This window comes from Silurus aristotelis (assembly GCF_946808225.1).
Source record: "Silurus aristotelis genome assembly, chromosome: 1".
In the NCBI taxonomy this organism is placed as follows: domain Eukaryota; kingdom Metazoa; phylum Chordata; class Actinopteri; order Siluriformes; family Siluridae; genus Silurus; species Silurus aristotelis.
Genome location: NC_139574.1, coordinates 32,884,023 through 32,898,045, shown reverse-complemented (window position 1 = coordinate 32,898,045; position 14,023 = coordinate 32,884,023). Strand labels below are relative to the sequence as shown.

Here is a 14,023-nt window from a genome sequence, read left to right as displayed (position 1 = left end):
CATGATGCACTCATCCGGCAATTAAAACCGTCCGTGTGGAAACATAGCAAAAGCTCTGTTTGGTGTCCTGATGATTTACGTAATTTAAAATACCATAATTACTTTCAAACATTAACAAGTATATTTTGTCTGCATGCTCTATGTTGAGGATGGTTTCACTAATAATAAACATACATTTGCATACATAAAGAATCAATATTTTTAATGGCCATGTTGATTAAAGTATAAAAAAACTTGAAAAGTATTAATTTAGGGTACATTTAGAACATATAAAAATGTGAGATTAAGTTGCGATTAATCACAAGGTAACAATCATGCGATTAATTGATCTAGATATATGTGACACCATTTCCAGCTGTATAAAGTGCATCCCCAAACTGTTACATCAATGTTGGAGGCACACTCTTGTATAGGATGTGTTTGGATGCTGTAGCATTAAATTTTCTCTTCACTTGAACTAGAAGACCCAAATCTGTTCTCTCATGGCAATGCCTCTGTGCACAAAACCAGCTCCATGAACATATGGTTTATATGGGTTGGGGTGGAAAATCTTGAGTAACCTGCAATAGAGCTCTGACTTCAAGCCTATTAAACACCTTTGGGATGAATTGGAACGCTACACTGGACTACAGGCCTCCTCACTTCTTCTCACAAATCTCCACAAACACACTCCAAAATCTAGTGGAACATCTTCCCAGAAGAGAGAGGGTTATTAGAACAGTAAATGGGACTAAATGAGAAATTGAATATTCAGAAAGCAGATACGAATCCGATGTTCTAGTGTCCACAAACATTTGCAATATAGATGGTCTAAATTGCATTCGATTATTAGATTTCAGATTATTTGAGAACAAATAGTACAATTATTAAGAATATTTCTAAAACGAATTTATGCATAATCAAGAACTATTTTTTACTAATCTGATATTTGTTTTAGAGGGGGAGTGGTGGCTCCAGCGGTTAAGGCGCTGGGTTGCCGATCAGAAGGTCTGGGGTTCAAGCCCGGTATCGCCAAGCTGCCACTCTTGGGCCCTTGAGCAAGGCCCTTAACCCTCTTTGCTCCGGGTGTCCCTTACGAGGGAAATATCAAGGTCCGTGACGTCGGAGTGACGTGGGGCCACCTTTCCGTGGGCTCACCACCTGCAGAAGGGACCGTAAGGGATGGTGCTGTGAGGATTGGGCAGCAGTCGAAGGCAGGGGCCTGCTTAGACTACTGCCCCCGTGACCCGAATTACGGATAAGCGGGAGAAAATGAATGATATTTGTTTTTTGTTTTCATAATCTCATAATTAAAATTAAGTCTGTTTACCAATATGCAAGAAGTTTTCTCTAGCCAAGGTTATTTTTGTGGTGCGCAATCTAAAGCACATATGTTATTAACTCTCGCTCTATTTGCGTCTGCTTCTGCTGGACTTCAGTCACACACTGCCCACACAAAAAATACAAATAAGGGTGAAAACTGTATTAGGCAACTTTGTGTGTATGTGTGGTGTGTGCAATAGATGCAGCCTTTAAGCAAATAAGAATTTAAGGGTCTGCAGTATAACTGAACAAGTCACTAATTCTTTGGCAAAAAAAAACCCGTCTCCATTCCTATAAAGGTCTTTAATTAAAACGAACACGAATGAAGTTAATTAAAACAAACACGGACAAAGTTATCATGCTGCTAAACGCTCGTACCTTCTAATTACCTCTTCATGTAAGGCCGGAGAAGGCAAAGAAAGAATGAAAGTGCTAGAAAATAGAGGATGAAAGCGAAGAGCCAAAGTGAAAGACTGATAAGGGAGTGAGATAGAGAGAGAAGACATGAATTAAAGACAATTTCCGAGCTAACAAAAGTAGGACAACAGTAGCTAATGAGAGCCAAGGCAGTGTACATATCCCGATCCCTGTGTGAACACTCAAGGGGGAGCGAGGGATTAGTTATGATAGGCAGAAGACGAGCCCAGGCGTACCGAAATATTATTCAAATGAGGTCCCTGGGTTGTTAAAGTAATCAACTGTGGGTACCTGCATTCAATTTTGGACACACACACACACACACCACACACACCGATTAATAGTTTAAAATAAAAACTTTCCTCTGTGTCATCAACTGTGCAAATTGCCATGCATGTGAGATTTTGATATAAAAAATAAATGGGGCCTGTTCATTTCACAGGAGTTCATTAACCTAAGGAGAAATAGATTAATCTCTAGCAAGTCACATGGAATGTTTTATCTTCCCCTTACACTCTTCCTATGCTGTGAGCTCACCACTCAACACCACAGGAGGGGCAAATTTGTAAGAAAGAAAAAACCCCAGCATGGCCGCTTATTCCTGATAAGCAGCAGATAAAAAAGCCTGAGCAGCAACACTGGCTCGCCTTTCATTCCTTTCACTGGCATACACACACACACATGCACACACACTTGTTTAGAATGCTCAGGCGTTCTTCATTCTTCCCTATTATTTGCTCAATCATTTGCTCATGACTGTTGTACGAGAAAAAAACACGTCGCTAATGGATATGCACTTGAGGCGGCAAGAATGAGGCTAGAATGATGACTCGCTATGAGCGTTGTGTCGGTTTGGTGTACGTGGTGATGGTGTCTGCAGCAGGTAGTGGTGGAGGTGGTGGTGGGGGGCATGTTAGTGTTGCTCTACGCAAAGATTAATTGCACTCAGGAAACCCGAGGCCAATTATTCCCATTCTGACACCTACGTACTGAGCAATTTCAACAAGCTGCTTAATATAGCCTCTACCGTATATTTAGAGTAATGACACACTGAGACCTTCGGGCATAAAAAAAAGCGACCTTTTTCAACTCCTCAAATTAGAACGTGCTATCTGTGTTGATGGATTACTGTAATCCCATCGTTTTCCTCCTCTGGTTCCGGTAGGTGGATCGGCATCGTTTTTTGTCCCAACCGTGATCATATAGAACCGGCAAGCATAAGTGTGGAATGGTTAAGATGCCAGACTTAGGTCATTGGGGTCAAATCCCACCTGAGCCCTTAAGCAAGGTCCTTAACCTTCATTGCTTAAGGTTCAAAGGTGTATATAACATACATGATGTTTTTTTCACATTGTAACTAAAGACACAAAAAATAAAACACTCATACTGATATAATAAAGTGCAAATTGTTGCAAATTTTTGGACAGTCATAACAGGAAGAAAGTTATGTGGACATATGAGTCCAAATTTGGCATTTGTGGCTCTAACAGAAGAACTTATGTAAGATGAAGAACAGGAGAGAAGATGTTAGCAGACTGTCTCACCCCCACAGTCAAACATAGAGGTGGAAGCTTAATGGCTTAAAAGTTTGGGGTTGTTTTAGAGCAGGGAAAGTTAGAGACTTTCTACTACTACTTTCTAACTACCGTGCAAATGTGTCTGGACTGCAACTAATTTGAAACAACTTCAGCATACAACAAGACAATGTCTTGAAGCATGCGTCAAAGCTCTGTAAGCGTTTTTTACAGAGCAAACAGTCTGGAGTGTTCTCTATCATAGCCCAGTCACTGCACCTAAATCCTATTGAACTGCTCTGGGATGAACTGTATCTCCAGAACAGAAAGAAATCTCAAAGTTAAGAACAGGTTTTTACAAGAGGCTTGGCAAAGTATTTCAGCTAAATGTTTGGGGAAACAAATTCTAATTCATTCATGCTAATGGATGGTTTTTCATTGAAACCAAGTGTAACATCTGTACATTTATATATTTGTTTAATCAAAGTAAGTCTAAGTAATCTACCATTACATAACCTAGTTTGTTGCATATGAACAAAGGAACATGGATGTTTTTTTCAAAAAACATAAAAGACTGGATGTTTCCAAACTGTATGTTTCACCTTATACTGCACTCATTATCTTTCAGTTGTCTTCCATATTTTGTTTTCTGTCACTTCATTTAATCCAGGTTATGCTTACTTTGTTCCTTTGTCAGGTTTGCGTGTTTTGTTATGCTGTCTTTGTTTTTGGTTTATACACTGTGTAAATAAAACTGTCTACACTTGCCTACACCCACCGATCTGTTCCATTACATGACAATCTGGGAAATTCTTCTGGGAAACATGTATATACACATTGATCAGGCATAACATTATGACATTATAACACTATGACAGGTGAAGTGAAGAACATTTATTATCTCTTCATCATGGCACCTGTTAGTGGGTTGGATTTATTAGGCAGCAAGTGAACATTTCCTCCTTAAAGTTGACGTGTTAGAAGCAGGAAAAACAAGGTTTGACAAGAGCCGAATTGTGACAGCTAGACGACTGGATCAGAGAGTCTCCAAAACTGCAGCCCCTGTGGGATGTTTTCAGTCTGCAGAGGTCAGTATCTATCAAAAGTGCTCCAAGGGAGGAACAGTGACGAACCGGCGACGGGGTCATGGGCGGCAAAGGCTCAATGATGCACGTGGGGAGCGAAGGCTGACCCATGTGGTCCGATCCAACAGACGAACTTCTGTAGCTCAAATTGCTGAAGAGGTTAATGCTTTTAATGCTCAACAGGTCAGGACTGTTTTGGCAGCAAAAGGGGGACCAACACAATTTTAGACAGGTGGTCATAAAGTTATGCCTGATCGATAGCCATAAAGACTGATCGGTGTATCTTATATAGCTTTTTAAGAGGAAATGAAAAGAATGTGATTTTTTAAACAAAATAATACCAATTTACATAGATCATCCTGTTAAAAGATTTACACCTCCTCTTGAATGTTTGCACCTTTTGTAAAAGTTAAGTACGATTATCTCAGTTGTCCTGTGAAAATCATTTCAAAGTCATATAGTTGCTATTAGAATGAAATGAAATAGCATAAAGGATGCTGGAAAACCAAATAATCTGCAGTTCCTGCACTGTTTGATGACAAAACATAAAACATTGTTCAGTAAACAAAAAACAGTATTAAGAAACAAGTGTATACACTTCTAATCGGATTAATTTTGAGGGTAAATTTAGGTATTATTATATCTTGTGGAATTTTTTTGGAAGCGTCTTCTGTACAAAATAGTTTATTTAGGTGTAGTCCAGATAGTACTAGTAATATTTAATATTATTTCTACAGTTTCTTATTTTACCATTTGTAGAATTCCATAAGATGTTTGCATACTAATGGAAGTGGTAGATCGGTGGTTAAGATTGTGGAAGGTTGTAAGTTCAAATCTCAGCACCACCAAGCTGCCACTGCTTGGCTTTTAAGCAAAACTCTTTTAGCCCTTAACTGCTCAGATATATAAATAAAATCATTGTAAGACAGATTACTCGGGTTTGCCAAATGCTGTCACTGAAATGATCTAAGCAGTAAACTATTATATACGCCCATTATTTCTGTACCTGTAATGATTTCAGAGAAACAAATGCTGTGTACCAGAACATGTTTACTTTTTGTTTCTTTTTTCTTTTCTTGTCCCGGGGCACTGTCACAAGTTAAATCCCTCCTTACAACTTACACAACTCACAGAAACTGTCACTGGATGTTTCCTTGTAAGCTGTTCATCACCACTGCAAACAGGAAAGGAGCCTATACTTGATGTAGTCCAACCTCCACCTTGAACCAGTTTGTCTACCGCACATACGTCTCTGACACACTAGACTTCCTCATACAATACCACAACTCTTCTCTCGGCACCCTGTCGTACACTTTCTCTAAATCCACAAATACACAATGCAACTCCTTCTGACCTTCTCTATATTTCTTCATCAACATCCTCAAAGCAAATAATGCATCTGTGGTGCTCTTCCTCAGCATGACACCATACTGTTGCTCACAGATGGTCACCTCTTCCCTCAGCCTGACTTCCATTACTCTTTTTAATAACTTCATGGTGTGACTGATCAACTTTATTCCCCTGTAGTTACTGCAGGTCTGCACATCCCCCTTGTTCTTAAGCACACTCCTTCCCCATTCCTCAGGCATTTTCTCACCTTTCAGAATCGTATTTAACAATCTGGTTAAAAACTCCACTGCCATCTCTCCTAAACATCTCCATGCTCAATGTCATTTGGTCCATCCGACTTCCCACTCTTCATCCTCTTAATCACTGCTCTCATTTCCTCCTTACTAATCCTATCCACTTCCTGCTTCACCAACTCCACATTATCCAACCTTCTCTCTCTCTCATTTACCTCGTTCATCAGCTGCTCAAAATATTCCCTCCACCTTCTCAACACACTCTCCTCACTTGTCAACACATTTCCATCTCCATCCTTTATTGCTCTAACTTGCAGAACATCCTTCCCCGCTCGGTCCCTCTTATGACTTTTCCTTGGCTTTAGCCACATCCCTCTTCACCTGCTGCTGCATCTTCTTGTACTCCTGGCTTCTTTTCTAATCACTCTGTCAATCCCAGTTCTGTTTCACCAACCTCTTTCTCCTTATGCTCTCCTGCACTTCCTCATTCCACCACCACGTCTCTTTGTCTTCCTTTCTATTTCCACATGTTACACCAAGTACTTTTCTAGCTGCCTCCCTCATTACTCCTGCAGTAGTTACCCAATCATCCAGCATCTCTTCACCACCACAGAGCCCCTGTCTGACCTCTTCCCTGAACCTCACACTACAAACTTCCTTCTTTAGTTTCCATCATCTTATTCTTTTTTCAGTCCTCACTCTCTTCCTCTTCTTCATCACCTCCAAAACCATCCTACAGACCACCATCCGATGCTGTCTAGCTACACTGTCCCCCACAATCCCCTTAAAGTCTCCAATCTCCTTCAGGTTGGATCTCCTACATACAACATAGTCCACCTGTGTGCACCTTCCTCCACTGTATGCTACTCCTTCTTCTTAAAATAAGTGTTTACCATTGCCCTTCCACATTCCTCTCCTTAAAGCCATACCTACTCATCACCTCCTCATCACCTCTGTTCCCTTCACCTACATGCCCAATAAAGTCATGCCCCAATCACCAAAATGTCATTCCTAGTAACACCTTCTACCAATTCATCTAACTCACTCCAGAATGTTTCCTTCTCTTTCATCTCACAACCCACTTGTGGAGCATAGGCACTGATGACATTTATCATCATCCCTTCAACTTTCAGCTTCACGTTCATCACCCTATCAGAAACTCTCTTTACCTCAACTCCACTTTTACTGTACTCTTTCTTCAGAATCAGTTTGCAGTTTGCAATGTTCCTGGCCTTACCAACTCGAACCTCCACTCTCCTACACTTCTCCTTTCCTTGCGGTCTCTGTAGACGTCTTCCTCCTCTCCTTCTCCTCCTTCGGCCAACAGTAGCCCAATTTCCACCGGTACCCTGTCGGCTAACGATACCTGTAGCGGTCGTTGTTAACCCGGGCCTCGACCGATCTGGTATGAAATTCTTAATCGTGACCAGCATATTTGATTTGGCACGTTTTACGCTGGATGCCCTTCCTAACGCACCCCTCCCCATTTACCCGGGTTTGGGGCCGGCACTAAGAGTGCACTGGCTTGTGTAACCCTTATGGCTGGGTTAATAATAATAATAATAATAATCATAATAATAATAATAATAATAATAATAATAATAATAATAATAATGTATAAAGATAATGAACTAGTCTATAGTTCACTATGTGGCAATTTCTCCTGTTTTGACCATCTTTAAGTAACCTGACACACTTAATACTCTGCTGACAACGTGTGTGTGTGAGAGAGAGATTAGAAAGAGAGAGAAAGAGAAAGAAAGAAAGAAAGAAAGAAAGAAAGAAAGAAAGAAAGAAAAACTTAGGGGACTTCCTGATCCACCTGCCTGGATGGCTTTCAATTGTTCTTTTCTTTTTAGTGACGTCGTGGTGTGCGTATATGTGCTGAGAGAGGGAGAGAGAGAGAGAGAGAGGGAGGAGGGTCACGTGACACACATGCTCCAGTAGTAGAGAGAGCGAATTTGAAGGTTTCGGTCAGAGCCGAAACAGACGCCGTGGAGATCACTTCACCTATTTATTTCATAACAGGGAAGAAAAAAGAGTCTGAGAAGGATTTTAATTATAAGACCAAAAAACAGTGTGCCGTTTCGAGAATATTATTAGGCAGGAGCGGATGAAGGGAGACACCGAGAGAAAGTATCGGATGAGCAGTTGAAACAGAAAGTCAGTAAGTTTGTTGCTAAAAACAACAACAAAAAAAAGAACAACAACATCTACTGATATCGGATACACTGTCACTATTTCTATATCTGTTTATTTATTAAGACGTGTTTTGGGGTGGGGGGTGTTGGTAAATAGAATAGGATAAAGACTTCTCCACGAAGACTGAATTCAACAAGCAAGATCCAGAAACCATGGAGCGGGATTCCGCTTTCTGCTCAATTCATTTCCTCCTTCATCTCCTCCTTCTTCTCACATGCCGAGGTAAGATCCCTTAATCATTCCCTTTTCCAGAAACACACTGTCTTTCACATCGTCCTGGAGTTTCTCCATACTTTCAGCATCGAGTATCGGTTTACTAAAGAACCAATGACTCAATATCAGACCCGGCTTTTTTTCTCCTCTCTCCTGTATAATATATCTAATATAACACCCTGGTATTTTTCTATCATTCCTGGCGTTCTTTGATTTATGATGATTATTATTATTAGAAGTAACTATAATTTCCTGGTGAAATGTCTGGGTTAGACCTCTGGACATGATACTTCAGGTAGTTTCGACGTGCGCCATGTTCACAAGGTGTGGCCTGGGAAAGTATTTCCCACTAAAGGTGTTCTCAGGTGGAGCTAAACTTCTACAATCGTGCTCGGGGCTAAGCAGAAAAGCCTTTATTTATTTTTACAATCTATGTCATTGAATATTTTATTATTGTTTATTTTTTTAAATAATAATAAAAGGTTCTTGTGTCTGTATTCCGCGGTGTAGCTGGGATTATTATGGGATAGAGAAACGCAACAGGGTGTAATCCTGTTAAAAAATGTGTATATATATATATATATATATATTATTTGCTTTATTTATATTTGTTAGCATTTTAATATTATTTAAAAAAAAATGTCCACGTTAGAATTGATGTTATGTAAGATCAATTTATCGGAAAAATGTTCCGTCTATCAGCTCTTCCTCATATCTTTACCGGGCAGAAGGCAACCTGTTGCCTACGCAACCAGACTTCCGGTTTCCTTTTATGGGCATTCAATTATGCATGGTTGATAATTAAGGCCAACAGGTGTATTTACGCACGTGACCATATATATATATATATATATATATATATATATATATATATATATATATTTGCGCCATTATTGTTTTTGTTTATTCATTTACTGTGTATAGTAAATAAATAATTAAGGCACTGTTTGGGATTGAACCTGTAGCTGGCACCAAAAGGGGATTGCTGATTGCTTAGACGGAGGGATATCAGTGTAACACCGGACTTGTCTCCCATGCCCCAAGAGAAGGGATTTAATAATGGATCAACCCGACAAACGGCTAAAAGTTTTGCTATGCCAACGCATTTTATCCCCATCCCCCTTGCCAGAGAACATTTCACACCACATCAAATGCAGTGCAGAGTGTAAAGGTTGTCAGAGCTGGGACTGAAATAATGCAACAATAGATTTTTATTTATGAAGGAAGCAAAGGAAGATAAAGCACTAAATAGCAAAAGCAGGGCCTAAACCGGGCCAGAATTCGGCCGAATGAGCGATTCGTCGTTAAATATTCTTTTCCACAGTCTTCCCTGTGAAATTTTGGGCCTGGTGACTGGTTGGAAATTTCGAAAGAGAAATATCTCTCCAGTCATCTTTATAACACGACATGGTCACATGACCAGTTGAGTTGGGGAGGGTAAATCAAAATACATCTGAGAGGCAGTGAAAACTTTTTCCTACCTCAACAAGCCGCCTTCAACTAAACGATTTACACACACGCGTGTGATTGGCTAGAACAGATTTGCTAATAAAGGAGAAGCCAGTAGACTGACTTGTTGGACTGCTCCTTTCACACGAATATTTCCCAAACACTCAGTTCAGTGCACTCGATTTCATTCCTGGGTTTGCATCTGCTCGGACCATTTTTGCATCGCCTCGAACTAAGACCGCTTTACGTCTCTAATTGACGCTCGCATTCGAACACGAGCCGCATTTCTATCATTGAGATCCAAGCCCTGAGATTGCAGGCTATACGACTGGGGCTCATGAACACGAGTCAAAGCTTGAAGCAGTTACTATGGAGATGTGGAGAGTTTTTTAAACAATGGGCAGGAAAAGGGATGGGGGGGGTGTAGTAATGTCGCTCTGCGTGAATGCATCAAGTGCTCTCTGTGTGTGTGTGTGTGTGTGTGTGTGTGTGTGTGTGTGTGTGTGTGTGTGTGTGTGTGTGTGTGTGTGTGTGTGTGTGAGGGTTTGGGAGCAAGCAGAAGTGGGGGGTTGGGAGTGAGATTTTGTCTGCTTAGAGGGTAAGGGGAAACCGACTGACCCGTGTTTAGCTGTATGTAAATCAAACTTTTAGAATCAAGTGCGTTTGATGACGTATTGAACGTAAAAATGATCAGCACAAAACACATTTTTACACACACACATACACACATACACACACACACACACTGCTCAAAATACTAATTTGTAACTTTGGGTGTACGGCTCTTTCCTGCCTTTACTCCTCCCCTCATTCTTGTGTGCAGTTTGCTTTTGTTTGGCGGAGGTGATTTGTCATTGGTTTATTCAAACCTTGAGCCCCCCCCCCCCCCCCCACACACACACGCATGCTGGTGGTAGCCTCTGACTGACCCTCTAAACCACCACCAAAAGTCTCGTACACATCATACCCATGAGCCAGACTTAAGGCCAGTGCTTTATTGCATTCTGAGTCAGACAATGAGGGAGGGAGAAAAGAGTGAACAGGTTTATTGAATAGAAATACCGGAATGTAGTGTAGAGAGGGAGAAATGAGCTGGTGAATAGTGTGTGTGTGTGTGTGTGTGTGTGTGTGTAGGCAGAGTCAGAGCCTTAATTTGTGCAGCATTGCGCTTTGGCAAATTTCATCAATTGGCTGGCCTTGTAACTATCAAACCTACAGGAATACACTCTGCAGCTTTGATGTGTGCCTTTTAAAAGAAGCATACAGTCTAACTTCTGATTAAGCTTGTGCGAAGCGGCCGATGGAATTTCCTATATTTTTCGCCGTACTGATTTCGACATCATTCGAAGAGTGCATGATCACAACGCTGCTAGATGTCAGCTACATCATGTATATATTTGTGGAATACTGATAATGTAACTAAGCGTTCAGGACATTGGGGATCAGTGAGGAAGGCGTTGGTGTAGTAATTGGTGATGAGGAACACATTAGTGATGAGGAACACATTGGTGATCAGTAATTAGTGATGAGGAACACATTGATGATGAGGAACACATTGATGGTGAGGAACACATTGATGGTGAGGAACACATTGGTGATGAGGAACATTGGTGATAAGGAACACATTGATGGTGAGGAACATTGGTGATAAGGAACACATTGGTGATGAGAGACATTAATGATCAGTGATTGGTGACGATTGTTTTGTTGTTTAAATGCAAATAAAAGATCAGTAAGTTGTTAAATCTTAATGAGCCTGGGTCTCAGAAGCAATTACTAAAAGGCAAAGCTTCTCTCATCATTCTTCTACTTCATCGTTACTTGCAGCCCCAACCATGCTTTTTTTTTTTTTTTTTTTTTTTCTTCCTTTCCCATTTATTTATTCCTCCTCCACTCCTTGTTGGGCAGATGTCGGCTCTCAGGATGCTTTTACAGCGTCGGAGATTCATGAAGTCGACACGGCCATTTAAATCACCCTCATAATTTAATCATTTCTCCTGTGAGGGCAGCTATGCAGAGTGTGTCAGAGAGGGGTGAAGTGAGGATTATAGGCAGAGATGGGCTTCTCTACTGTGTGCTCTCTGCGTGCCGTTTGCTCACGTGCCTTTCACTTTCATTTTGAGAAATGATCATTTGATTAAAAGAGATGGCTGGTCACCTAATGCTTAACAAGACATGAATTAGAAATCATATACACATCACAGAGAAATATATTTATTTCATTTTCAATTCCAGAGGTTACTTGACATGACAAATCATCATCAAACATCTATACATACCCTGATTGAACCTACACTATATGGACAAAAGTATTGGGACACCTGACTTTCCAGCCAAATGGGGTTCTGCCCCAAAATGCCCCACGAAGTTATGGTTTACCTGGGTTGGAGAAGAAGGTCTTGAGTAGAGCTCTGACTTCAACCCTATTGAACACCTTTGGGATGAATTGGAATGCTGACTGCACCCCATTCCTCCATAATCAGTATCGAACTTTACCTTGTGGCTGAATGAGCACAAATCTCAACAAACACACCCTAAAATCTCGTGAAACATCATCTCAGAAGAGTAGAGGTTACTGTGTAATAACAGCCGATTGGGACTAAAAGTGGAATGGGGTGTCCACAAGCTGTAGTCCATATATTGTATGTTTGTCAGCTTGATGATGCGGTGTTTGCAGAAGCGGCTTTCATTAACATTCCATAGCGTTCTGTTCGGTGCAGTGAAAAGGCTTGAGCGAAACTCGTCTTCTGGACTCGAGTTTTATTTGTGAGCGTATAATTGATTCTCCATTGCTGTTTGAACGTCATGACTCAACACCAATTACCTCCCATCACACCTCACTCTGTACATTCTTTCCCTTACTCACACACACACACAGCTGATTCCTAACGACCTAATAGCCGAAGAACGTGTTATCGGAGCGTCGGAACGTTCCCGCCTGACTTTTAATCAACCTTTCGAGAACGGAAAAGATGATTCCTTTGGTGACCTTGACTCGCCTGTCTACCTCCTACCATCTTAATATAGACTGTACAGGAGACACCCCCCTGCACCCCCCCAACCACCACCAAATCATTGTCCTTAATGTGTCCATCCTTGTGTCTGCGAGACAGACCAGCTTGGCTCTATCGATCCGTATTGATCAGCGATGCCCTTGTGAGCAAACACGCTTTCCGAGCGTCAAACCTAGCGGCTAGCTGGAATAAAGCAGCGGCTCGAGGTCTTCTGAAGAGGTTTTGACTCTGACTTCTTTTTTTCCCCCACAATTTCTTTCTCCATCTAGTGGAACCTCATCATCCGGTCCCTGCTCTGTGCTGATTTCTGTAAGACGCATTCGGCCGAGTGCTAGCTGAGCTCATGCTCCTTGAGAGGCAGCTAATGCCATTAGGATGCCTATCACAGCGTGCTATCGGAGGAAAAACGGCAATGACCTTTGAGATCATTCCATGCACAGAGGCAGCGTTATTAGAGCGGAGCGGTAGGTGGGTTTCACGGACGGAGGCGCTAGTTGTGAAAACCAAAGCAGGCCTGATGGAATTTGCTGCGTTAATCGAACCGGTTAAAGACCTCAGCCGAGGTGCGGTTTGATTACAGCGAGTTGTCATATTGTGCTCCGGCTTGTCCGGCTTCCTCTCGCGGTTATGTCTCATCCGATTTATTCCCATCGGCCGCTTAATGGATTTGCTTCACTCGCTTTTTCGCTTTCCTTTGCATCCCTCCTTTTCCCGACTGTACCACTCTCTGATTCAGACCACATAACGGATCCGGATGTCTTTGTATATCTCTCTCTCTCTCTCTCTCTCTCTCTCTCTCTCTCTCTCTCTCTCTCTCTCTCTCTCTCTCTCTCTCGCCTTCATCCTTCTCTCTTTTTTTTTTTTTTTGCCATCCTCTTTATCTCAGTCTCAATCGTTCATCCCCTCCCCGATTCTCCTCCCAAATGAGACACCATTTTGTCTGTCATCACCCCCCCCATCACCACCACCACCACTTCTACCTCACCATTTTCCTCTCTGAGCAACACAAATGATGCCACTCGCCATCCTTTTGTAGTTGTGCTCTGAGCTTATTGCACTTTTACCAGCAAGCGTTGCAGGTTAAGTCCGAGAGGCAACACGCAACAATCGCTCGCACGTCCTTCGATCTGCTCTGACCTTCCGCCTCAGAAAGAGAGAAAGAGCGAGCGAGAGAGGAACGAGCAAGAATATTTCAGGCCGCGTGACTAACGATGATAAAGCGGCGTTGTGCCGAGCTGACTGTG

General features: G+C 41.7%; 1 protein-coding gene across 6 annotated transcripts in view; it reads left to right on the top strand.

The window, feature by feature from the left end:
• The first annotated feature begins 7,793 nt into the window (after positions 1–7,793).
• LOC310723994 (nectin-2) overlaps positions 7,794–14,023 on the top strand; it is a 65,222-nt gene continuing 58,992 nt past the window's right edge. For 2 of the 6 annotated variants that reach the window (XM_083537654.1, XM_083537655.1), the window contains exon 1: positions 8,086–8,325. In XM_083537654.1, the coding sequence (XP_083393780.1) occupies positions 8,256–8,325 (70 nt within the window). In that variant the 5' untranslated portion in view covers positions 8,086–8,255. The other 4 variants (XM_083537656.1, XM_083537653.1, XM_083537652.1 and 1 more) reach the window with 4 other exon arrangements.